Source organism: Aptenodytes forsteri, unplaced genomic scaffold, assembly GCF_000699145.1.
Source record: "Aptenodytes forsteri isolate BGI_AS27 unplaced genomic scaffold, ASM69914v1 Scaffold136, whole genome shotgun sequence".
In the NCBI taxonomy this organism is placed as follows: domain Eukaryota; kingdom Metazoa; phylum Chordata; class Aves; order Sphenisciformes; family Spheniscidae; genus Aptenodytes; species Aptenodytes forsteri.
This window is the reverse complement of record NW_008796111.1, coordinates 1911992-1939789: the sequence shown is the minus strand read 5'-3', so window position 1 is coordinate 1939789 and position 27798 is coordinate 1911992. Positions and strand designations below refer to the sequence as shown.

Sequence of the window (27798 nt, the reverse complement as noted above, 5' to 3'; positions counted from 1 at the left end):
GGGAGCGAGGGAACAGCTGTGTGGTATTTAGCTGCCTGCCAGGTTAAACCACAACACATTTACACAAGATTTTTGTGATTTGGCCCTGTATGCATGATGCATATGTTAGTGGCTGCAAATGGAAGTTAGGCATGGGGAAATGCAGACTTTGGAATCAACGGGTCAGCTTGGGTGCTAGCAGTTCAGAAGCAGAAAGTGAGATGCATTAAACTTCTTTCTGGTCAATCTTTATTTTACACATTTGCATCACAGCAGGGAAACCAAGTTACACAGACCATCCTGATTTGTATCTAACCTTGCTTCTCTTCAAATACTGTTTGTTGTTCTTTTAATAAAGTTTAAAAAAATACTTAAAAAAACATTTGTACATCTGAACATGAACTGAGGAACAGGATATTTACAGGTCACCAAACACCCTGGAACTGGACCTTGCTGTACACAGGAAAGTTTTTTTTGAGTTGCTGGAGGTCGTTTACTAAATGAATTCAAAGCTACACTGTACAAGGTGCCCTAAAGCTGCTTAATGACAGAAGAGGATCTAGAATTAATTATTAATAGTTACTAAAGGGAAAGGAAAGCTATTTAGACCCCTAGTCTGTTTTGACAGAACAGGTACCAGCCCAACGCTCCAGTATCCTAGCTACAAGACGAAGTGCTTCGTGTGGAGGTCAGGCTCTATTACACAGAGCAGAACACCGAGTGAAATCCCACGGGGAAGTATTTATTAAGAACTGTCCTTTCTACAGGATTGCTGCAGTCAAAACATAAATGGGTTCTTGAGCCAGCCAACCTACAAGGAGTGACTCTTTCCTCAGCCACTTTCTTCTAGTACTGTCACTTTACGTGTAAGTGAATATCTCAGTATTTTTCTTAAATCCTGTTCCAGCCACTTGCAAGTACATATCGTGCGGAGTTCTTACAGGATCATTGCTATAGCCAAGCGAGAAACTACAAGGGGGAAAATACACAGCTTCCCAATATTGCTAAGTAAAAGTGATTAATAAGCCCAAACCAGCATCATACCCAGCGGCTACAAGAAAAGCCAGATTAATCCAATTTAGAACAACGTTTTCCAGCAAATCAACCCCAAGGAACACAAAGAAACATAGGTCAAGTGTCTCTGGGCAGCACCTCCTCAGTTTTCATGAAACATTCAGGTTACTGAAGTTACACACAAGGTCACAGGTTTTAGACAGTATAAGTCCCATTATGTTTCAAACATGACTGTACCTTCCATCTACTGCAGACCACAGCTCCATGTTCTTTTTACAAAGATGAAAAACGGGGAAACATTTTACAATTGAATCAATAAAACATATGCTTTAAAGCAACAGTAGTCTGTTAGCTATCCTTCAGTTTGACAAACCAGGTAGTCTGAAGGAGGAAGGATTTCCTTCCCTTCAATACCTGTGCTACTACCCAATTACTTTTTTTAATAACTAAGCAACTTCAGTTCTCAGAGCTCAACAGATCGTACAAATACCCAATATTTGCTTCAAATGCAGCTAGGCAATTTTCAAAAAGACAACAAAAAAAAAACCTTTCTTGTCAATTTGATTGTCACTGGCCAGGCTGCATTTCTCCTCTTGAAGAGGAGCATACTGTAAGGAAAAAAGACTCAACACACTAAAAATCTTCCATTGGACTTTCACCAAATGTGGACACCGGAGTGATTAGGACATGCCCTTTCATGGCCAGAAGGAATGTTACAGTGCTTAACGACACATGGTGGTTGCACACTCATGCTAGAGAGAGTCCATTTAGCTTAGAAAAATACATCTTCCACATTACTAGCTCCAAGACAAAATACTGCAATGCAGCAAATTTTTACAACATGCTCCCAGGGTATGCCAGCATGGAAATCCAGGAACAGGGCACTCAGCTGGAGAGAAACACTGAACAATGCACTGCACAGATCATGACATGCTGAGTTAGATGACAACATGAAAGAGCATCTTAATAGGACAGCATGTGGCTTCTTCAATTCGAACTGCTACATTTTGAGCAAGCAGCAGCAACGTTCCAGATGACCCCATTATGTCTTGCTTTCTTTTTAGTATGTGTCTTGATGAACCATCAAGGAAAACATTTTTAAACCTGAAGAATGCAAGAGTCTGGCAGTTGCACTGCAAGGAGGTTTCCTATGGAAGACAGCTTGCTGAACAGTTACAGCAGGAAGGAGGAGTGCATCAGTGGTATTTGCACGCCATCATCAATAGGGATTTCTTGGGGCATAACCTGCATTACAGCTGAAGACTGAACCAATCTCATTTTTATCTGCAGAGGGTGCAGAGTACTCCACTGCAGCAACATATGTGAATGCATTCAAAACCATTTATTCTGAATTGCACCAGACCTACATTTCCAGGACCTCTGTCATTATACCCTTGTGTACTCGCAGGGTGATTGTTTTAGTTGCTCACTTTGGTAAAAGGCAAAGACAGGAAAGTAAGGCTGTATCCCAAAACGATCTGTAAGCCACAAGCAGCTCTTCTATTTTCCCTCCCCATGAAAGACAGAGCTTCCTACCAGATAGGCAGCCATCAGCATTTGAAAGGCAAGCACTGCGATTATCCTGCCTGGTGGGCTCTAAGCTGCCACTTTTCGCTAGCAATAGAGAGTCATGCACTTGCCAGTCATGCAGATATGGGTTCGCCTTGGGAGGAAGAGGGAGGGACTAGCCCTCCCTTTCATGCATTGCGGTGCAGCACACACTGTGCTGCGCGAGAAGCACAGCTGCAGCCATCCTCTCCGTCCTCCAACACCCCAGCCACCGTCCAATCCCTGCAAGACAGTTTTTCAACCTGCTCCAAAGAGTTCCACCAGAGAAAAGTGGAAATTTACTTTGGAAATGGCTGCAGTAAGAACCTTCTATCACTCTGCTTTTTCACTTGTACATCCACATTCATTTTCTCTACTAATGCTTAGGTCTGACTAGTTACTGTTGTACTGCTGGTTAGCATCCTGCATTAAGTGCCAGCTGAAGTCGGTTGTATAGCTGACTGCTGAAGCTCAGGTCTGAACTTGGGAACAGCTCTTCTAAAAACACTTTTGGAGTACTGCCATGGCTTCTCATGCCAAGACAAAAAGAAGTCACCCATTTTTTGGCCTTTGACTAGTGAGCCAGGGACTTGGCAGATAAACCCACACCATGCGCAACTTCAGCGAAAAAAGTGCATATAAAAAAGAAACCTGAGACTAAGGTAAAAGCACTTGCCAAATGGGCAGCCCCACTGATGCTGAGGTATGGAATAGGCAGCTGTTTAGAACCAGCTCAGCCCACGCTGGGATCTCGGCACAGCCCCTCATGTTTTTGGATGAAATGCCACACCCATCAGAATTTCATACCTCATTCGCAAAAGATATTAACAGGTTCTAAGACAACATCATGTCTGGATTAACACTGTTACTGCACTTTTGTTCCTGACAGCAAATCCTTATCCTTTACATACTTCAGTGCCAACAGATTTCAAGTCTCCAGTGGACTACCCTGAACAAAGTTTACAGCCTGTTTGAGTAGCTCTTTGGATGCAGACAGTGACATTTCCACAGGGACAGAGTAACCATGCAAAGAGTGAGAGGATGAGTTTTTCCAGGTATTGTGTTTAAGCGTATGATGAGCTGGGACTGCCTATGTTTGTTTATAGTCCAATCTCTCACACTTCAGCTACTTAATATGCGCAAGATTTCCTCATACAGAAGGTCTAAAAGGCTCATAGGTCACCTAACAGCCTTTCTAGTTGTGTAGGCTTCTCTGTTTTCACTAAAACTGTATCTTTGCAAGACAATGACAGCAAAAGTCAAACCTTCACTGCTGCAATTACTACGCAGTTACAGCTGAGGAAGAAAACATAGAAGAGGACTCTGTACCCAGAGAAGAGGGCTACTCTCATGCTTTATCTGAAGAGAAACCAGTTTCAGGCATCAAAGCAGGCAGAATAATTTCTACCATTTCCATGATGCACAGAACCAACACCTAGGAAAAGAAGCGGCAACCGGAGAAAACAATGCTGCTCTTCAAACAGCGGGTCGTCTTGATACAGACTGCTCATTTAAAAGCTCTACAATCCCTGTTAAAGACTGAGAAGTGGTTCAAGGTTCCAAAGAAAATCCCCCTTCTAAACTTAAAGAATAAAAAAACCTAGTGGCTGATAGTCCTCTAATCAGTTATGCCCAAGAGATATAGTCCCTTCAGTCAAAAAAGCAATTTGTAAGTGAGTTTGTAAAAGATGCTGGCACATGCGAAGCTCTGTGATGATGACTATCCCTGTCACCCTGACAGAAGCACTTTGCTCGACAGCACCGTATGTCAATGTCTCTACATGAATATTAAGGCTTCAGTGGGTCAGTGAGTTATACTTGATTTATTTTTCTTAAAGCTTATCCTCATTACATCAGTGAGCCACTTCCATCCTCCCCCAAATTAACAATCATTTGCTATGCCTTACTACTACAGCTATGGGCACCAGCTTGCCTTACTAACGATAGCAGAGTACTACAGATAAAACACACATGGCATTTGTGACATGTCTAAAGACTCCACTGCAAGTTTGCAGCTAATAGTTAAGACTTCTGTATTCCCCTGCATTGAGTGTTCTGGTCATAGTCTTCTCCTTTCCCGACAAAAACCATTTAGGACTGGAAGCTGCAGTTAACTGGTTTTGGCAGCAATACCATTTTGACCAGTTCAGCCCATCTCAAACAGCAATACCGTTAATCCGACATAGCCAGAGAGGTACAAGTAGCCATCCAGAGAGGCTAAGTAACTCCGGATAATGGTGAACCAGAGGTTTATGCTGCAGTACATTTGCTAGACAGATTTCCACTGGAGATTCTGGTACTGTTTATACTGTGCCAGAAAGGAGTGTCTTTTGAAATATCTTGAAAATATTTTATGAAGCAGATCAAAGTGCTCTGGGTCACAGCTTGAAATTAAGTGTTTAGGATAGCATGGCAGACCCCTAAAAAGCAAGCATCAGTCTTACACTTCTTGTGTACTTGTCAGGTGGGTGTGAGTCAAGAGCAACTCCATGAACAGTGGAGAATTTACATTAACGCTTATTGCACTATGGGCTAGTGCTTTTCATGGAGAACAGTGACTTGCTCCCTGTATAGCAATACATTTGAAAACCTAACACATTCAAGTGGATACCTGCATGGATAAGACAAGAAGATACTTATCAACTTTCCCGCTGATGTGAGTAGTGGCAGAAGTCATCTGATCTAATACCCCATTTAGTCTCTCAAATAACTGCAGTTGTTTCTATTCATTTGTTTTGTAATGTTTTGTCCAAGCCAAAAGAAGAGTTTATAAAAAGAAAAAAGAATACTTACATCTCTTATCTTCTTTTCCCGCCTTCTGACACGCTTTGTAATTCCCAGCATATATGTTACATAGCAAGTGTATATATATATGCGCATTATATAAAATATATACTTTACATACACACTAAAGGTTTCTCTTCATACTAGTATTACACATTCTGAAGAACGCAACTGCAAACAATTCAGAATACCTAACCAATCCAGAAAGGGGAAAAAAAGAATAAGCTACCCAAAATCCCTAGGAAAGCTTCACGCTCCTTGCAGGTACCAAGAGATCCCATTTTCTTATGATCAGAGGAATAGTTATATTTCTGCACTGTTTTGCTCCCCCTAGACACACCCCACTCTGCAGTTTCAGTGTTGGGAAGTGCTAGTTGCTCCCTTTCCACTGAGAGTAATATTAATAAATTAGAAAAGTTTCTCTGAAAGTGCTGCCTTAGTCCAGTCCATCATGCCGTGCTTTCCCACTCGCCCCGTGGCTCTGCTGAACCATTCACCACTTTCTTGACCTTCTTCATGCCCTCCATTACTCCAGAAGTCGTCACCCTGGAAGAGAAGGAAGAAACATCAGAGAACAGAACTGGAACTGTAATATCCATTTCACCAATAGCCCAGGCTTGTGTTCCTGCACATATCAAATAACACTCCTTGAGCATCTCGTTACCAAGACCTAGCAGTCTCAATGTTTGGTCTCTCCTATTGCTACCATTTTGCAGGCCAGGTATCATCTTGGACACAACACTAATGGGTGTTGGGAGCAAGGCCACTGTCCTTGAGAGCCTCAAGGCCCTCCCCGTCTATCATTAAACTAAAACAGCAAATAATATTTGCTCGTACTCAGAAGTAGCAGCAGGGGTGGTTAAACAGTTAAACCAGGTGTTTATTTGCTCAAGTTTAAGCAGCTTGCTTAAAAACATTTTGCTATACAGCTGAACACCCTTAATTCCCTGCATTAAAGACTTTCTTCTGCATTTGCAATGCTTTTAATAGGTACAATGTATTATACAAATGCACACATAGTGGACAGTGCCCCAGAAGAACCTTATTAGCTTAATGCACACCAACTCCTGTTAATAGCAAAATTACTCAATGAACAGCAACAAAACAGAAGAGAGAGGTCATCCTTTTTATACCATCCAAGTCTGGCTTTGTCATGGCAATCTGACCATCGAACTATAAAGCCTCATAATACTGTTCAAACATTAGGCAGACTGAACTGTTTATCCAGCCAGAACAGCACCACTCCACTCGGAACTACCTTGGCTATCCAACAAGCTCTTCAGCCCAGTAGCTTTCCCTGTTGCTATACAAACAGGCTATTCGCATGCACAAGACATTTGCTTTATTCTTTTGCACAGTATTACTCTCATTCCGTACAGGTATTTTTTCCCCCACAAATGTGCTACAAAGGTTATTTTGGATGCTGAAAGTAAGAGTGCCAATAGCTCAATGCATTCACAAGGGATGCCTGGAAGCATACATAAAACTGTCCTGTTCAAAGATGCCGCTGTCGGTGTTTGTGTGCTTTCACCTGCTGTCTACCACGTAAGAATATTTTATCTGATCAGACTAGCTAACAACATTTTCACAGTATCACCCAAGAGAAGAAGTAATCTTCAGATACGCTCTGTTGATAATGCCCTTAGTTCCACGTTAGATATCAGCTTCTGTTCATGTACTGTAAAAACAAATTACTCAAACTGGTGTGTTCAGTGACTCTCTAGCAGTGGCAGTACTGCGACTGTCAGTGGTTCAGACACTTCAGAGTGGGCCTAGATGAGCTTGTGTTTAAGGGAATAGGGAAAGGGTCAGAAGAGTACAGATCAAATAGCACCTATGCCCTTAGTTCCACGTTAGATATCAGCTTCTGTTCATGTACTGTAAAAACAAATTACTCAAACTGGTGTGTTCAGTGACTCTCTAGCAGTGGCAGTACTGCGACTGTCAGTGGTTCAGACACTTCAGAGTGGGCCTAGATGAGCTTGTGTTTAAGGGAATAGGGAAAGGGTCAGAAGAGTACAGATCAAATAGCACCTTTATTCCCTATTGAAATTAAAAAAAAAAAGGGAGAAGAGAGCAGGTTGCCTGTTCAAAGATGCCGCTGTCAGTGTTTGTGTGCTTTCACCTGCTGTCTACCACGTAAGAATATTTTATCTGATCAGACTAGCTAACAACATTTTCACAGTATCACCCAAGAGAAGAAGTAATCTTCAGATACGCTCTGTTGATAATGCCCTTAGTTCCACGTTAGATATCAGCTTCTGTTCATGTACTGTAAAAACAATTTACTCAAACTGGTGTGTTCAGTGACTCTCTAGCAGTGGCAGTACTGCGACTGTCAGTGGTTCAGACACTTCAGAGTGGGCCTAGATGAGCTTGTGTTTAAGGGAATAGGGAAAGGGTCAGAAGAGTACAGATCAAATAGCACCTTTATTCCCTATTGAAATTAAAAAAAAAAAAGGGAGAAGAGTAAGCAGGTTGCTTAAAGGAGAAAGATGGAATTAGTAAACAGTAAACATTTGCCTGGAAGAAATCACATCAAGCTTATCAGCACAGAGAACATGCAGATCTCAAGTTCTCCCTGTTGACAAAGGTTTTCCCACAGTCACATAGGAAAAAATCTGGGGAAACGTGAGCTAGACAAAACCATCAAAGTAGATGCATAACTAATTGGAAAAGCACGCATTGAGATGTACTTAATGGTTTCCTGTCAAAAATGAAAGAACATTGAGTGTGGTTCCAGAGAGGTCTGTCCTGGGTTCACTTCTACTCAATATTTTCAGTAATTGCCTGGGAAATGGAATAGGGAACTTGCTTATTAAATCTGCAGAAGACACTAAGAGCTACATATTTGAGAACAGGACTAGAATGCAAAAAGATTCTGGCAAATCTAAGTAATGGGCTGAAAAATATGGGACAATGCAGCAGGACAACTACAAAGTTTACTCTTCAGAAATAATAAACTTTGTAATTACAGAATAAGGGGCTAAGTATCAATTCTTCAGGGAGGAGCTGAAGATTACGATGGGCTACAAACCAAAAATGAGCCACTAACATAGCAATGCAACAGCAGACGTACTGGGATATATAAATAGGTGTTTTGCACATGCATGACACCAAAGTAGTCCCAACACTTGACTCACAGCTAGTAAGATCCCACCTGGCACACAGTCTAGATTTTAGCACTGCATTTTAATACAATTACAAACCCATTACACACCAAGACGATGACAAAAATGATCAGAGGTTATGGCTAAGAGGGAATGACCCACTTTCATGGAGGGAAAGAACAAACAGCTACATACTAAAATTGCAGCCAGGTCCAGTCATGTAATTTGTTACCAGAAAGGCCATTTACTGTCCCCACCCTGCAACGATAGCAAAGAACTGGGAGAGATTTCGGGGTGGATTCCTCAACAGTGAAAGTTAAAGACCAGCTGATGAGCACTGTTCTTGCCTCTTGACAAGTGTATGGCGTAGCTCGGGTCCTCATTTTTTCCAGATTGTTTGTGTACAACGGGCAACTCCTCTCCCTCTCAAAATCAGTTCAGCCAACACGTTTTAGTGCCCAGTAAAACAGGGGTATCAGCACTAAGCCCAAGCACACTGCAATTCTCATTCTAGTCCTCTGAGCAGTCTCAGGACTTCAGTTCTGACCTGCAATACTGCAAGTAAATGTTCCTCACCTGCAGTTTGCTGAACTGCATTTCTAGCCCACAAACTAGCAGTAGCTAAAATGTAACAAATCCATCTCTCTCCAGAGAGAATTTTTGTGGCTGTCAGCAGGATACCTGTCACAAATGAGGCACAAAAGGAATTCCCTGAACACTCCATTGCAGTGGTACGTGCTGTGGAAATGTCATAATTCTCTTCCCCCCCCTCCTACATTCTATCCAAGGTATCAAGAGATGGCTAAACATTCAGAAATATTTTCAGCCCTCCACAGTGGTGGATCTCAGCTGTCTTCTCTTTTTTTGTTTTATAGTCCCAACAGGAAACACTGCGATACTGGCAGCAGCCGGCCTTTACAAGCTATTGCAGACTGGAGTGAAAACTGATCAGCCATTGAGCAAAAAAGCTGATCTCTGCATGGGAAAGATGTGTTAGGTGAAGAAAGTCACTTCTAATGGAGAGCATCATGAATCAGTTGCCATGAAGAACAACCTGAGAGGAAGCAAAGAAAAGCAACCAACCAGGACTTCAAGTCTCAGCACTGAATAGGTTGCCTTATGGTACAGTGAGAAACTCCAGATCCCGAGGCATCAGCAAAGGTAGGTCAGTGTTACCACAACAGTTCACTATGTTGAGGCTGTTTTGGGCGTTAAGAAAAAACAAAGTTAGTCTCCACACACTCAGTAAGATGGATTTACTGAATTAATAACAACCATTAATGGCTTTTCTGTAATTCCTCCTCCAGTGGAAATATCTTAACCCCACATGCACGTATGAACATCATTCTCAAACAAGATCTGTAGAAGACCACTTTGGTACCTAACATTTAAAGCAAACTTACTGAGCTAATGAAATAACTTACTGCAAGAGTAAAAAAGAAAACCACCAAAAAACCCCACAAACAAACCCCAAACTGCTTTCTTTCCCCTTCCTCACCCCACCTCATCTACTGTACTGTTTATATTTTTGTGTTCATGCCCCAGAAATGGCATTAGGACTGGAAGCCTGACAACTCTTTCTGCCAAGTGTGGCTGTACCTCTTCAGAGTTCTTAAATCTAACAAACTGTCAGCGACAAGCCCACATACTGACAGAATGGGCTCAAGAGGCTGCCCAGCACAGAATACACAGAAAGCCACTTTGTTGATGATGAATGGCTATTGACCCTACTTGAAAAAGAACAGACTGGTCCTTAGTTCAGGTTTAGTCGTACTCTCCTCTCCACCAGGACAACTTCTATTGAGTCTGGCATAACTGAAGAGAAAGTCCTACCCCAAGACAGAGGCATGTTAGTTGAAAAGACTTATTACAAGTTACCTTTGCTGTTCTTGATTTATATTTTATTTGAGAGTTACAAGAATTTACGGAGGGAGGATTTGTGCCTTATGTTGCTTCTGTCACAGACACCTAGTCTTTGGATTTTTCTTGAAACTTTGCAGATTTCCACAATGTCCTTAACAATATTTACATTTACTGCCAGACTGAGCTTTGTATAGTTTGCACTGCTTGAAAACAGGCATAAGCTAGAGAGCTGCACTTAAAATGTCCTATTTTTTGCTGGAAGACAAGCAAGTCTGGAAAACAGGCTCGGTGACGTTACGGCTCTCCCCTCCATTGGCTCACAGAAATGTTGAGTCTGAAGAAACTGAATGCTTCTGCAGCAAGTGTTTTAAAGAGCCTGACTTTAACAAAAACTCTCTGGGAGAGAAAAACAACCATAAAACTTGGCAATAAGACATGGCAGAACACCATGAAGTTTGAAGTTTGCAGGCTTTTAACTTAGGCCACAGCCTCTGAAGACAAGTGGGTATTTATCACATGAAAGACAAAACACACACATACAATGGTTAGTCAGGATGCTGTCAGGCACTTAGTCACTTGCTCAAGTAAGCCTTGATATTTTTCCCCCACAGAAACAACATTTAATATTTATAAAAGCAAAAATAGGACCAGCAAGACCAAGTCAACAAGAAATTTAATCCACTTTCATTGCAGTGCTTCACCTGTCACAGAATGTGTATACACCACACTTCTCAAATATGTGCAAACTTAACCTTCCTGATGCAGCTGGGGAAGGAAGAACAAGACTCTCTTACAGATTATACCCTGCCAAGTGCCCAAATGGAGTAAAACGTCTGGTGAATCAGACGAGAAAAATTCAAGCAAGGCTAAGGGGAACAAACCCACAAGGCACAACAATGGAAACTCACAAGGCAAAGAGTAAAATGCCTTACTAGGAAAAGGCTCACAAGGAATTCTGATCCTCCAGTTTCCAGTAACGTCTATTTCACTATGGCAAGATGTAAATCACTTCGTTCATTAAACTTTCTCCAGCTTATTCCTGGCAGCTTCTCTTAAATTTAGCAGCTTCTCCAATTTACTGGAATTACTACATGTGAAAGGTGCCATATTATTAGTCCCAAAACAAGCCAAGTAAAAATTCATTAAGCATGTCATGCAAAGTTGAAATTCACTCTAATGGGCAATCTTGTAGGAAAAAAGCTCTTTTCTGTTTAATTACAAATCCTGCCACATCTTCTAGTTCAGACAGCGTCTTCCTAATGTGGATGTTTATTTACCAGCTCCCAAACTCAAACCAGCTTCTTACATAAACCATTTAAACACTTAAGTGATAGTGATTTTAGGGTCACTGCCCACTAGTTGGATTCCACTTGCAACAATGATAGATTTTATGGATCCAAAGCAAAAATAACTAAGCGTTTGGAAAGATCTTTGTTACTAAGACATTTCTGAGAAATTAAACTCCTTGCATGACATTTCAGGCTGGATTCTACCACAAACCTTCTTGTAGCGATTTCCCAATAAGCTCCATTTCTTTCTGAGCTAACTATGAGGGCAAACACACTCTGACTTTTTTTGCCCCCACAATAAAAATTGGAGTGTCTATTTGTTTCACCCAAGATCAGGTAAAGGAGATCTGCCAAACTGGAAATAAACTCTTAGGAACAGGCTTCTCAGCCTGTATGTGAACTGCAATTATGCATGAAGTGTGTAAATACTAAAGAGACTAGGTTAGCTTGGCTCTTATTAAGGCAGAGTCTGTGGAAAATAGCTGTATTCAACACTTTTAGCATGCTGAATTTCTTAGGGCAGTTTCTAGTACAGATTCAGAAATGCCACTCATTTTAAGTTCTCAGAAAACACTGCAAAGAAAGTGACAGGGACTTAGGCTGAGCCCCGCTTTATAATTTCTCCAGACTGTCTTAGGTCCTACTGCATTTGTGGTGCCTCATGGTTTAGCAGCAAGGAATAGAACAGTGAAGAGTACTGGTAAAAATCCATCTCCTCAGCTCAGTGTTACTTCCTGCAAAGCTACAGGCTGAACTTCAAGGTAGAAGTGACCTTACACCATGTTCATTTATGTTCTGTAGATTGGTAGTTCTTTTTTTTTTTTTAAATACAAAGCATTAATGACAATCTGTAAGACTCATTGGTGTTCAGCAACACAGATTAAACACAGAAGCCTTTTTACTCGATATTTTCATGGGCATCTTTTTGCCCCATGAAAGGCTTTACCAGCTTATTCCACACTACTGCAATATCCAGCTCAGAGGCTCCTATACGTATCACAAATCTCTTTGGTAGTTTAACACACACCAAATAGACGCCTCATCTTTAAACGTGTGGGCAGATCTTAATCTTTTTCAAAGAAGGATTTAGAGAGATTAAAGGAAACTGTTTTTAAACATTAGTTTTCTCAAATCAAGTGAAGAGGTTAAAAAAGGGGCAGAGGGGTTCTTACACAGCTTCCATCTCAAAGTCATCCTCATCGTCTTGAGAAAGCTGTAGGTAAGGGTTGTCTGATGCTGGACGGAACTTGTACCCAGTGAGGACAAAGAACACAAGTGTGGCCATTTCATCCAGCAGCTGCAAGTGAAAACACAAGATTGAAGTTCAGTCCTGTAATCCTTCATGGTCATGAAACATTTCTCCTCATTCATAAGGTTCAAGATTTAATGGCCAAGAAGTCTGTGCCATAGCAGAAATAATAAAGCAATTCCTGTCCCGTTATCATTAATCCCAGGCTAAAGGCTGTCAAGCCCTTTGTTCTTTCAGTTTTCCCTGTCACTTTAAATACAGTTACAGTTCTAGCCATCACTCCAGTGCTTTTAAATTACTACGGCAAGACTTGGCTTTTAAAGCGGGGAGACGAAGAAATCATCCCTACATTGTTTGGTATTTTCAACAGTTAATGTATTCCAAAGACTCCCTGCACAGTTACTTGGATTATATGTTAAGAAACCAAGTATTTAAAAGTCACTAGGCAAATAAAGCCTGTAGATGGAAGAGCAAAAGCCTATTTCACTGGCTCCCTGGGGCCTCAATTACACAGGGCAAACCTGACTAATTTTTTTCCTCCTTTGTATGTTCTTGATTAGTTTCCTTCAGACATTTTTGAATTGAAAGACTAAAAATCAATAATGCAATTACTTTCAGACATCTCATGTGTAATCCAGCAGCCTTACTGGACAAACATAAAACTAAAAATATATTCCTGCCACCTTAGGCACATCAGTGATAAAAATCAGGAGGAGACAGGGTGCAGCACTGTGCTCCAAGATGTTCTACTACAACATGAGGAACAATTTATGGATTTTTTTTTTGGTGCAGTTATATTTAAAGAATAATAAGAAAAAAAATAATCAAGGAATGAATGTATTTTCCTTTGTTGGCAAATACCTGGTACAGCCATTTCCACTGGAATGGAACAGCAATCTTTATGAGAATTGCAATGATCCGTGTGAAGTAAATGTAACACACAATCTGGGAAGGAAAAGAAGAAAGCATGATGAGAACAACAGCACCATCCTTACGGAACCTCTTTTTCCAGAGAAATAGCTCAAGCAATTCCCAGGCAACTCATTATGTCAGATTAGCCTTATTATGCTCCTTGATAAACATTGAAGATACAGGCTGAGGGCTCTACTGCTTGTTGAACGTCCAAATGACTCAAACTATTGCTAACATATTTACGTTACAGCAGGAAAATGCTTTAAGTATTAGGATTCTGTAGAACTTGAAAAATCAGGATTGTAATTTATTACTCTTACCACTTATAAGAGTCTGAAATGAGGCTGTTGGAAATCATTAAGAAGCTTATGCTCTCTTGGGAGGTATGCTCATGGCTCCCACTGACTTAATCAGAAACTGCACACATGCATCTCAAGGCACCATTTGGTCCCAAGTTTAATTTTTAGCAAGTTTACAGTACGTTATTCAAGCCCATCAATTCAACTGGCAGCTCAAGCTGTCTCCAGAGGAAATTAGTAAGTGTTACAAATAGCTGGAACCAATTTAAAGATAGACAGAAGGATGCAACCACTAGGAAAGGAAGCTGCTTTGAGGATTGTAACCCAGTTGACCAAGATGCCAAAGCACAGCACTGCCACAGAACTAGGAACATCTCCACCACATCCACCAGCTATAGTAGCTTCCAACAAGTAATCCATCAAAAGGCTTGAACAGCTTCTAAGTGCTCTGTATGCATGCGTACATGTGTTTTACTTACCATAACATAGTAATGTCTGAAAAGCTTCAGCTTTGCTAGGTTAATGGCAGCTATCAAGAAAACACAAAAGTCCATCAGAAAATTGTTAAAATGAGACGGAGTTTCTTTTGATGCTTGTCTGCAAGGTAGGCAAGTGGTCAAAACTAGGACTCAGGTAATCCCAGACTAAAAGGATTTGTCCCACAGCCTGTTGGGTGCTCTGAGGAGTGCCAGTCTGGCTTGTCTACATACTGGACAACTCCTAGGCCAGGGTGAATGCCCTCTTAAAAAGGCAACTCGGTGACATTACCTTTATGCTAAATTTTACATGCGCACATTGTGCAATATAGATCCTTCCTCTAATGCTTATCTGTATATAGGCAACTACATACCGTCACCTCACTCTTGCCAGAAGGGCCATGCCACTTGACATTGCCTCCTAGAAAAGTCTTATCTTTTCTAGGGTACTTCCTGACCTGCTCTGTGCCTTCAGCTGACCTGAGCGACTTTGAGGTAACCACGGCTCTGGGAACCACTGCATCTTGTTGAACCGCAACAGGAGTACCTTAACATCTGCGCAGTATCCTCTTATCATTCGTGGCTCAGTCACAACTTACAAGTGAAATGGGAAGTCATACTAAATAGTTCTCATAGCAAATGCATGTGTTTCAGTCACAAATCGTGTAAGCTAAGGCCCCAGGCTAACCTGTGTTTATTGAACAGATTACATCAGCTCTTGAGGAACTGAGCAGATATTCATGTGAATGAGCAGAGGTCAACAACAGATAGAACAGCTGTCAACTCTGGTTTGAGTCAGGTTTTAGAGGTGCAGCAGGTTACAAATATGGACTCCTGGTGCTTTTGTGACAACATGAGAGGCAAGGAGTCCAAGATATGTTGACAGCATACAGAGATGCAGTTCAGAGACAATTAACATAAGTTGCCAGTTAGAAAATACTGCCACATACTTACTGGTATTCCCTCCAAGCCCTTCTTATATATATATTTTTCTTTTTCATCAGATCATTTTAAGCTCACCTGTACTCCCTCACAGAAATCACCCACTGCAAAAAGCAGATTTATAAAAGGCTGTATTTGCACATAAGGTCTTCCAGGTTCACAACAGTACAAAATACAGTATTACACACCAGGAAGAGGAGGGCCAATAGCTACTAAAAAATGCTTCACTTCCTATGACAAAAACAATGACGCTTTTCTTATGGAAAGGTAATGTCAAATGCACCACTCGAACTGTTAACAGGTTCCCACTACATAAGCTACAATGAAGACAAACAACGTTCTGTTATAAACCTACTGTCCTGGTTTTGGCTAGGATAAGGTTAATTTTCTTCCTAGTAGCTGGTATAGCGCTGTGTTTTGGATTTAGCATGAGAATAACGTGATAATACACTGATGTTTTAGTTGTTGCTAAGCAGTGTTTATACTAAGTCAAGGACTTTTCAGCTTCCCATATTCTGCAAGCGAGGAGGTGCACAAGAAGCTGGGAGGGAGCATAGCCAGGACAGCTGACCCAAACTGGCCAAAGGGATGTTCCATACCATACGACGTCATGCCCAGCACATAAGCTGGGGGGAGTTGGCCGGGGGGCAGCAATCGCTTCTTGGGGACTGGCTGGGCGTCGGTCAGCAGGTGGTGAGCAGCTGTATCACTTGTTTTTCCTGGGTTTTTCCTCTCTCTCTTTTGCTGTTTTCCTTTTCATTACAATTTATTATTATTATTATTATTACTATATTTTATTTTATTTCAATTCTTAAACTGTTCTTATCTCAACCCACAAGTTTTCTTACTTTTGCTCTTCTGATTCTCTCCCCCATCCCACTGGGGCAGGGGGAGAGCAAGCGAACAGCTTTGTGGTGCTTGGTTGCCAACTGGGATTAAACCACAACACCTACTTTGTATAATCTAGAGATCAAGAGTCACATTCCAAAACTTACCTTTAGTGTTCCAGAAGAACCATTGAAAGCTACGGACACCTCAAGACAGATACAAACCCTCCTCCAGCAGACATACTATAACAACAGCACCTGACTAACACAAGGCATAAACTGACTGACAAGTAGATAAAACTAAGCTAAGAGTAGTTTTGATTTAGTGCTGGCTAGTGGCTTCTACACATTTCCAAACGGTATGTTTAACTTTTGACGGAGCACAAGGCATGCCAGTAAGAGAAAGAAGAGCCAGATCTCAAGAGGAAAAAAAGCAAACCTTATTTGTGAAGGAACTCCAAGTTTGTTTCCATGCAGCTAAAGCTTGTACTGTGCACTACTCATCTAATGCCAGTCAGATTGGGTTGGCTTTGGACAAGGCTGTGCTCATGGGGGCAATCTTATGGCACAGTATGTCAGAGGAACACTAGCTCTCAGTTTTGGGAAGATGCTCCCTTCTGGACTGCGATATGAAACACTGAACATAGAATAGCATCTACTTTGCAATATACAGTTCTGGACTCCAGAAAGCAATGTCCAAGGTCTAGACTTGCATCTGTAGATGTACCAACAGTGAAGCACAGAGCACTTCACTGGGCAACAGATAGCAAGACTTGGAACTGCTAGAACAAGAACCTAACTAAATCCTGGGTAGCTAGATCAGCCCCGAGACATTGGTTTAGCTACTTCTCCCTCATTTCCGTCCCTCACAAAAACTAGTTTCCCCACATTTAAATAGCAAAAACTTATGGATTGTCATGGGTTTAGTGCTTTACCAGATAACCTAATGTTAAAAGCTTTTCATAATACAGTTGGAGAAAGATTAAACTGTGTGAATATGCAGGACAAGCTCATTAAGTCGTGAAGCAGGGAAGCAATATTGTCCTATTTAAAGGAGAGCTACATCAAGTGTAACCATGAAGATCTTGCGATTTACCACATACCAGTCTGTACACAGAAGGATCTATTTTGAACTCAACGCATTCATCTTCAAGAACTGCCACCAACTGGTGCAATGACAGGCCATGAGAATTATGAGGCTTTGTAGTTAAAGGAACACCAACTCAACAGCTGTGATTCAAACTGCCAGCCCATCAGTGCTTTACAGTCAACAACTGAGTGAGCTGGGGAGTCATTTCTGTTGGATTCATGCAGTGCATAGGAGGAAAGTATGGTGAAGCCAAAGATCTGGCTGCCAACTGAAGCGTCACAATGCCACCTCTCCCAACTGACAGAGCACAGCTCAAGATCTCACCTACTCATCATGATAATCAATACCAGAGAGTCATAGGTTGGTACATCCAGATATCTAGAATGGCTGAGCATGGGAAAGAAGGGGGGGGGAGAAGAGAGACAACCACCACCAAGTAGAAAGACTGAAGAGCCACCTCTAGAAGCTGGCTTGCTTATTTATCACGACTAGGTACTCTCCTCTAGCTGCCTCAACTTCAGGAATAGTTCTCTCCACTATCAGGCACTAAAGTCAGCATTAATGCACATCTACAAAATTCTGCCAGTTTTTTTTTTTTTTTTTAAACAGCTCAGTGTTACAGCACACACTGTTCTAGAGAAAGTCTAAAATCATCACTGCTTGGCATCAGCAGCCTGTGAATTACTTTTTCACAGGCTGAACATGCTCCAAGCAGTAACACTTGAGTCTCACTGTGCTGGACACTTTAAGACTTCGATTCACCTTAGCCTGGCAGTCCAGACACTGACAGCAACACTTGCAAGGAGAGAGGCTAGGCCAGCAGCTGTCACTTACAACTTGAATCACTTGCAGCCTCAACCTGTAAAGCTGTGATAACACAGCAGCAATCACAGCATGCAGTAAAGGTTGGGTAAATTTATGTTTCGAGTATGATAACCATTCTTCAAGGAACAGTACTTAACTGCAGAGAAGATTAAAAAAAAAGTAGAGACTTTCTACCAAAGGTTTTACAAATGAATTCATACTTGTGTTCCACCTCTTTCATAGAGTAATTAAAAAGATAAAAGCCATCCTCCAAGAAAGGTTTATAACATCTATACCTTGCTTCCCTCAGTTTCCCCTCTCTATCACCGTTTACTTTAACAGCTTGTGCCTGCAATAGCCTGATCTGCATCGATCAAAACATAGCATACCACATTATTTTGATAATGAGTCTCTTTTTCAGATTGCCCCATGCTAAATTTCAAATGCTGAGACAGCCTATAAGATGGGGAAAAAAGTTAGACCATCCACTACAGCCTTGCACACCATCAGACAATAGCTTTTTAATGAATAAACCTGACCTTTTTAGAATATGTATGTAATAACAATAAGAGGACCACAGCCAAGGGCATAGGGAGCTCAAGTCCAGATAATATAGTATGCAAGGACAAACCATAATGCATCTTGAGTGAACACGCTGAAGTACAGCTAAGAATATTTCTACAATGCTTTGCATGCTATACTAACTCTGGTGCATTTGAGATGCAATCTGTGCCATTACCAAGCCCCCCCCCCGCCCCCAAGAATGAAGGCACACATATAGATCTAGACCTCAAAAAGCAACTCCAGGAGTAACTCTGAGAAGTATGGCCCTATAATCTCTACAGCACTCTGCTTAAAAGCATTCCTATACCAGAAAGAAGACGTCAAGCAAACAGATATAGCAACTCTCGGTGTCATGCATGAGAAGGTGGCACAGACTAGTTAATCTTGAATATTCTAAAACACATTAGCCATTTGGCACAAAAGTTCCCCACCAGGGTCAGAAGAACGTCCAAAGTACAGGATAAGCAATGTATGTCCAACACGCAATTGCTACATCAACCCTGGAGAGCTATCTAGGGCACCCGGAAGTGGTACACTGAACATAATAGGCCTATTTCATTTCTCAACATTTCCCAACTCTCCAGTGCTATCCATTGAGGTCTCAACACTTAAATCACTAAGCTTTATCTCAAGGTTTGACATGCCCATGTACTGCCTAGAGCATGTTTACCTCTGCACTACCCCTTCCTTCTCGCTGGAGCGCTGTGGAGGTCTCCACGGAGCCACTGCCTCCAGCGTCTGCTGAGCTCAGCTAAGCAGAGGGTGTTCCGCACCATGCAGGACCAGGCTCTTTGTTCAGAGCATTTTCATGGTACAGAAGCAGGAAGACACTGAATACAGCAAGTGGTTTCTCCCAACATGGGGGCAAGCATGAAAGCATTAATCATCATTTGCCCACTGCACAGCACACAGGGAATGTTGCCTGGAGGCTACACACTGCAATGCATTTCCCCCAATTCTGCTGCCAACTATGACGTGCTGCAGTGCTTCAGGGAAATAGCTAACCGTTCGTGATCAGACTGCACCGAGTTTCACATCTCTCATCACACACAGAGGTAAAAGTAGAACAAAAACTGCAGTGGTGTTTCTAGCCCTCCATTCCTCCCTCAAACAGCAGATGACATGATACACAAGAGTGGGTTATGAGACTTGAGAGGTCCAGTGACCAAGAACTTTTGAGTTTCAAACAAAAACAAGCAAGTTTACTACAACATACTCCCTCTCTTCTTTTTCTCATGATGCCTGTAAACAAGGTAGTGGTAGTTGAGCAGCTTTCCAGCCTGAACAATTCTAGCTCAGTTTGCAAGGCTGATTTCCTTAAATCTGCAAGCAAGACATTTGTAATGCAGATCTAGAAATGGACAGAAAGCACTGCTCCCATCTGAAAGAACAGTGACAGACTAAAGAGCTGCAGCTAGGCGCTTGCTTAAGTCTGAAGGTGGCGATTTTAAAAGGGGAAAAAAAAAAGCTTCTAAAAATGGGATGTTTACGCCCACTGCTGTGCAAAGATAAGAAGCCTGTGTAGGTCAGATATTTTACTTTAGAGTTAGAGATCACCTTCAAGGGGAAAAAAAGCAAACAACCAGGCAGCTCAAACTCAGCTGCATCACTGTACCACCATGACTGCTCTTCACTAGCAATCCACAGCATCTGTGCATGTAAGGTCTCTCTGGATAATTATGGCTTTAGACCCATTCCTCTAGCTTTCCCACTATAGAAAGCAATCTTTTAAAAAAAAAATCAATCAAGTTTAAATGACCATTAGCTAGTGACTCCAAATCATTGTTACATATACTAAGTCTTTTTAATAATCGTACATGCTAATATAAAGGCTTATGGCAAGCACAGCTGCAACAGACTAAAAGACTAGTAGTCCAACCAGCCTTCTGCTTCATTTCTAGTCCAGTCACGCTGCAGTCATGGCTGCACTTGACCCAAGGGACTGCTACCTAATAAACAGGTTGTGAAGTAGCTGGAAGAGGACAAGACAGACAGACAGTCGGGAAACACCACCAGGATACCGAGTCGTGAAGTCCTAGAGTTGTCAGTTTTAACAGATGCAAGGAAGCAAAAATTATTTACCTTAGGCCTTTCTCACCAACAAGAAGGTCACCAGAAGACTCAGCACCAGGAAAAACAGCTATTGAATTTATAGTATATAATTCCCTAGGACACCATATAAGTTAACGAAGTCTGTGGGAGAGAACAGGGAAAGCAGCCTTTGAGGTAATAACAGACAATAAATCCTAGCAAGCAATAGGCAGTCCAACCAGAACTTGTCTCCACAAGATTCATCAGCTCTAACCAGAGGACAGGCTGTGCAGCAGTTAAACTGCATATGAAAGGATCCAGTAGTTTTTACCACTTCAGGAGAAAACTATCTTCATCTGTGGAAAAAAGTGCTGGCGACTTTAGAGTTAGCACTGGTCCTATTTTTCTTCTGAGAAGCTAAGACACTGTGCAGCACCTCTGCAGAACAGGTCCTCCAAGGGAAGCCTACAGAGTTAAGAGCATGTGGTTCTAGTCCAGACTATTCATTTATAAGCCTAACATGAGTGATTTTACCTTATTACAGGGCAACCATATCACTTTTGGTTTTCTCAGCCACACACACTAGCAACATGACATCATTAGGTAACATTCTGCTTCTGGCATCACATTGCCATTGACTTGCTCCCCACGGGCTCCTATCAACAGCCTCTAAATACTCTAACCACACTGTATTTCACAAGTGAGTCCCAGCACTGTGGCTGTCCTGGCCACAATCTGGTAGCTATGTTTTCCCTGAAATTTTTTTTCCTTAGCTTTTTATTATTAGTGTAGCATAACACAGCTGCTAAGTCCCTCTCAACACACAATTATTGAACTTGCAGGATCTGCACAATGAAGCATGGTAATGACAGTAGGTGATCCACAAGCAACATTCATGATAAAGAACACCACTGCCCGTGGAGAACACCACAAAACAGAGGACTAAGAACAGTCCTTAGGGGCTACTGTGCATATCACTGACTAGCTAGAAAGACACAACCAGTTTTTCCTCAGATCACCATTTTCTTTTACCTTCACTATACACTACAACACATCCTTCAGAACTGCTTGGTTTTACTTGGATCTGGATTCCACCCATCACAATGAACAGTGGACAGGTCCAGAGTCTATGCTGAACATCCTTGATGTTGGCCACCTTACTTTTCTCCTTCACTCAGTATGTTCTGAAGTCAAGCAAACTCCATAGCACCATCTTGTGATAATAACCATCAAGTGCAAAGTAGGCACGGGGTGATCACCTGAGGCCACACAGATCTAGAGGGTTTGTCTCAGTTACAATCACTAGCTGCTGAGTGCTCAGTGTCAGAATAGTCACAGAGTCCATTGCCTCCCAGCACTTCTGCCTTAGTTACAGGAAAGCTGACCTCTATTTGCAGTCACACACGGAGGCTTCAGCTAAGAACCAGGCCTTACATATGCAAAGTCCTCAGTTCAGAAGAAAGGGACTACTTCAAGGAGTGCCTAAATTTAAGCAGACTTTGTAACAGTAAGAGCGTAAATATGCCAGAACATATGCTCAGTGGATAAGGTAAAACACATTCAACAGCGAATGTCACTGAACCCATGTGAACACACTAATGAGAAAGCTACCAATAACATTCATGTTAAGTTATCAACACTAACCTCTTTTATATTGCTATTAGAAATTAGTATTTTCCCCCTTTTAGGGGTGGGGGGGTGGTTGTTCATTTTTGGTTTTGTTTGTTGGTTGTTTTTTTCTTTTTAACTTTGAAACTCAAAAAAAAATGCTGAGCTCACCTTCATTATTGTTTCATTTTAAACAGATGGCAAGAAAAGACCTAATCTGTGGTCTGCACAGAGCTGAGTTCAGTACCCAGCCTTATACTGCACCTACTAGACTACAGAGGCCATCTGCACTGAAATGCAAGCATCTCAGTGGAAGCCAAGAAATGGCTGGAAGAAGTATCAAGACCTAGGAGGCTATCTCCAGAACGGAGAGACAAGAGTTAAGGGATAAGACTGGGTTGAAAGGATGCTGCCAACAAAGGACCTTCTACAAATGAAGTTTCAAGAAGAGTAAGCCATCAAATGACAGAATATTGAAAGGGCTGCCTGCTTCTAAGGAAGCCAGCGCTGTGCTCCGTAGTTTGCATCTGCAGCCAACTGAGGAACTAATTCAGAAGAAGTGAGCGGATAAGGCAGGAAAAGCACACGCTACAGAAGCCATATTTGGGTTGGCTTTCCATCCATCATCTCATTTTCTCTGCTACAATAAACATAACTTGACTTTACACAAGCAGTCCTTTAAACTGCTGTACAAACATGGACAAGTCAAGAACTGTGTTACATTGAATGCCAATTTATGTCTTGTTTCATAGTGAGGTTTGTTTCCCCTATTCTGGCAGGAACAGATTTCTGCAGAAACTTAAATAAGGGGGTCTATTTTGGCTAATAGTCAGCAATTCCGAAATTTATTTCTAATTCTGCTTCTGAACACTCGAGTCTGAGAAAAGAAGGCAAATCTGTCAAGATGATTTGCTCTAAATGTCATGTCTGGCTCGAGCACTGAGAACTGTGCAAGTACCACAGAATGAGTTCCACGTATGAGTTCTGGTAGTCAAAGCAATACATGAAAGAGGTCATTTTCCAAAAGTTATTCCCACAAGCCGACTGAGGAAAAAGCAGCAGTATGACGATAACATAGTGTAGATTTGTAGTTTTAGTTTACATATTTTAAATCAGCATCATGTGTTTGAAATTCTAGCATTCTTATGGCATGTAGCATAAAACAGAAAAAAATTACAGATTACTTGCCTTTCCCATCTGTTGCTGAAGCCTCCTGTAAATGTCTTATTGACCTGAAAAATAAAAATAAAAAAAGAGTGGATTAGCTGTAATTTTTGCACTCCCTTTTCACTGCAGCTCTCTAGAACACTGACAAGTTGTTAGCTCTTTATGGCTGGGGTACGCTCGTAAATTAACCATGCTTAGCACTGCATATATTTCACCCCCAGCTCGGGCAGTTAGTTCGAGTATCTGTATCTCCTTGTGATTAAGAAAGCCGATTGTCAAAGCCTACTTCAGCCTACAGAAAGCTTTGTGAGAGGGAGGGAGCAGAGAGAGGAACTAGGGCATTTTCCAGCATAATGCTTTCCACTTGTACAATTAAGCTGAGCTACTATTCAGAGTACTGCCAAGCATTCGGCATCTTACTGCTCTTTTAAGCTCTTTTCATTTAAATAGTTGATTACAGCTTAGATGTCTACATAGGCAACTTATGTAACAGAATCTACCCTGCAGGAATGTAAATTCAAGGGCCAAGTCTTAGTCACCTTGCTCACATGAGTCATCCCACCAGCTGCAGTGACACTATCCAGATGAAAAAGGGGTAGGATTTTATGTCCTGGGCTTCACTGCCAGTTTATGTTGGTGTCATGACAATGCAGGAACACTGGGTGTACCCTATAAACAGTTACAGGACAGCTCACCCAAATGCATTTGTTCTTCAGATACAGTTCCTTTATGGAAAGCAAGTTTTGTACCTGCATATCACTGGGTAGGACATACGGATTCTAGCATTAGGTAGTAAGAGCTGCGACTGTAAAAGTCACCTTTATCATAGGAAATCAGAGTCTCTCTACAATTAAAGTTAATATTCCTGCAGTTTTATTTACCATACCCAAATGCTCTCAACTTCAGAGGAGCTGCAGCATTTTGACTGGAGTGGGGGAAGGGACAAGTGGGTAGTGCAAATTTCTTGGAAGACGTTTCCCAGCCTTGGCAGAAGGGAAGACTGTGTAGGGTTTTGCCCTTACACAAAGGACAGTTGGGAAGGTAAGGACAGCTGAAACCCACCCTCACAAGTCAAGCTGAAGCTTACTCCCATCTACTGAGCAATATGTATGTGTGTCTTTACACGCACATATGCATTATGAAACAGTTCTCTGAAACACTCAAGAGTTACACACTCTAGAGTGATGACATATTTACTAGACAGACATTTATATTCACTCTGCATTTCAGAAAAAAAATACTGGAGATATTGGAGAAAAAGAAGAATATTCTGTGTTTACTAAACAAGGAGCCAGAAGTTCCTTCATATCCTCCTTTAAATCCAGCTGTTTATCCAATTAAGACTAAAATTAATTTAGAAGATAAATGTTCTGACTAACTGGCAAGAAGCAACAACATTGTTTATCTGAATTATCTGTGTTTTGGTCGAGTTTTATATAACCAACATTATTCCTTGCCAAGTAGAGTGGAAGAAAAGGCAGGGAAATGCTCCCTGTGGGATTATTTCTTCTAAACAGTCAAGGAAAAAATGCAACTATTCTGCTTGAAGGCAGCACTGATCTTAGACAGCACTACTGTTTTAGAATTTAACAGCCTAGTTTTCAACCTCAGTCAGTAAAGCAAAACCCCGTTTCTCAATGTAAAAGAGTGAGCACTTCTGCAAAATTCCAAGTTTCAAAAGCACCTATAGTCTGCACTGTGCTGGCCACACTTAAATCGCCACCCACCTTACCTTATCCCCACTTTAACATCCCCCAAACAAGTATCTTCCACAACACAAGACTGAAGTGTTAAGACTGATACAGTTTAAAAAAAAAAGTTAACACTTGACTCCAAAGGACCGACTTTTTTTGCTTTGGCACTATCTTTAGCTCTAACTAGCAGTCAATACTCATTAGTTCAGAAACAGCTCAAGCCATCAGGGCTCAGAAACCACACAACACATACAGTGACTCACCATACCACTGGAAACAGGATAGCTCCACAACATAGCAAGTCTACCAGGAAGAGGATTTCTTTCCACAGTCCATATTCAGTTGTCCCCTCTTCTGTTGACTCTATGATAATGTATGCCACATTTGCCAGTACCTACAGGACAAAACATGCTTAATGGTTTCAGAAGCTTTCCAAGGAGATACCATATGTTGGCTGCCAATTCAGCAAAAGCTGTCCCACAGTTGCCGAAACAGCCCATTCAGTAACATCAATAATTCTTCTGCAGCTCTATGTCAAGAAAGTCACACATTCAGCAGCATCTACACAGGATTTACAGAAATAAAACTTATCGGAACTTATTTCTGCTGACATTCAGAAAGTAGTCCTTTTTGTTATATACTATGCTGACTCTACTGTATCAGTAGAGATAAAAAGAGCAAAATCTACTTATAAAAATACAGAAACAGGACTCTGCATACGCACAGATAGCAAACAGTCTAGACACATTATTCTAAATTAAGCCAGTAATTCAAACTGGTCATTGACCACATTTTGTACTCCATACCTGAGTTCTATAAAAGCCTCAAACACTAATTAGATACTTCTGATTTTTCAGCTTGGTAAGGGATTCCATCTGGAAAGGCAGAAAAGCTGTTCTATCTACAAAGAGAAGTGCTGCCCTCCTATTTACTTCAGTTCCTGGAGTAGGAGACAAGCACTGATCACTTTGAACGCACTGGAAAAGTTTCCCTCAGACCCAATGGACCTACAAGTCTCGGTTTTCCCCTTTTTTTTTTTCTTAAGCCCATTCAGCAAGCATTTCAGAAGTGACAACTTTCATTTAATTTCTCTGCTTAGTACTTTAGTACTGTTTTGCAGCCCAAGTTTTGCCCCAGAACGAATATACCTACCCTATAGCTAGTTGTTCATTTGCTGACGCTATTTGATCACCACTATCTCACACTCAATATAGGGAGAAAAGTGGGGAAAATTACAGAAGTAACTTCTGGCCCAGGAAATTCCAGCTCAACTGAAACTGTAACCAATAGGCTTATACAAGCAGTAGCTACGCGGTATTTTGTGAAGGATTCACAGCCTTTTACAGTTTCCACAAGCAGCTCTCCCACAAGATAGTAAGTATTGACACAGCTCAGTCCTCACCTGAAGTGGGATGACAATCATGAAAATTTTTTTGTCTTTATCTGACAGGATGTGTTTAATAAAAGCCCAGCCTGTGCCAATAAGGGCAATAGTGATGAACAGAAGAGCACCCTTCAGTCTGAAAGAGAAACAGATACTGTAGTGAGAGACTTGATTTTATCACGCTTCCTCTTCTGCCCAGGTTCTCTCCTACAGTCAGTAAAGCCACAAACCCAAACAAATGCCTTGCTATTCATAATTTTGGCAAGTGCTTATCCTACAACAGTGAAGCAGATGTACTTGCTTACAACTGTGTACCACATAGCAATATTACACTTCATTCACAATTGTCAATATATGCAATCTTTTCCTGGGGGAGTCATCCATTCACCATCATGAACAGGAGAAAACACTGGCAGCTGTACCCTCTTACCATTCACACCAAGAGCAAATTAGATACTTGAATATTAGTATGAACAAAGAAAAGCAAAGCATTTCTTCTCCTTTTACTCCTCCCCCCAGATAAGTACCAATTCTCTGCAGCTGCCCTCTATAAGTAGAGCCTTCCCCTTCACAGAGGGCTGATTGTTGTCTTGTCATTCAGACCACAGTACCAAAGAATCAGCAATTTTCCAGTTTGCTTAGGAGGAAGGGAGGGAGGGAGGGAGGGGGGCAGCCCCACAGGGAATTCAGTTTCATTGTTTGAATCTACCACATCAATCTTCTGACATACTTACAGGTGAGTGATGTAATAAACAACAGCCCATCCTTCAATAGGAAATCCCTGAGAAGAAATGTAGTGATAGTCGATCTGGAAGCAGAAAATACAGTACATTACTTTACAAGCTGCTCATCAGCACCCCACCCATGTCTATAAAATAGGTCTGCTTGACAGCCACTTCAAGTCTAATTTTCCAGTCTGTGTGTACAAACTCAGCTCTGTTACATCTTACAGAATACTTCCTCCCAATGTGTTCTAGTTTTGTTTAGCAACAATAAACAATAAGGTCATTTCATAGAATCATAGAATAGTTTGGGCTGGAAGGGACCTCTAAAGGCCATCTAGTCCAACCCCCCTGCAATGAGCAGGGACATCTTCAATTTGCTCAGAGCCCCATCCAACCTGACCTTGAATGTTTCCAGGGATGGGGCATCTACCACCCCTCT

At 41.5% G+C, this 27798-nt stretch overlaps 1 protein-coding gene across 2 annotated transcripts in view; it reads right to left on the bottom strand.

The window, feature by feature from the left end:
* Window positions 1-219: 219 nt before the first annotated feature.
* The window catches only part of GPR107 (G protein-coupled receptor 107), a 45813-nt gene continuing 18234 nt past the window's right edge, over window positions 220-27798 (bottom strand). The window contains exons 11-18 of one of the 2 annotated variants that reach the window (XM_009286931.2): window positions 27369-27442; window positions 26653-26770; window positions 25514-25644; window positions 23578-23621; window positions 14527-14576; window positions 13698-13781; window positions 12760-12884; window positions 220-5871 (exon numbers count right to left, since the gene is read on the bottom strand). In XM_009286931.2, the coding sequence (XP_009285206.2) occupies window positions 5775-5871; window positions 12760-12884; window positions 13698-13781; window positions 14527-14576; window positions 23578-23621; window positions 25514-25644; window positions 26653-26770; window positions 27369-27442 (723 nt within the window). In that variant the 3' untranslated portion in view covers window positions 220-5774. Of the gene's footprint in view, window positions 5872-12755; window positions 12885-13697; window positions 13782-14526; window positions 14577-23577; window positions 23622-25513; window positions 25645-26652; window positions 26771-27368; window positions 27443-27798 lie in introns of those variants that run through there. The other variant, XM_009286932.2, reaches the window with a different exon arrangement.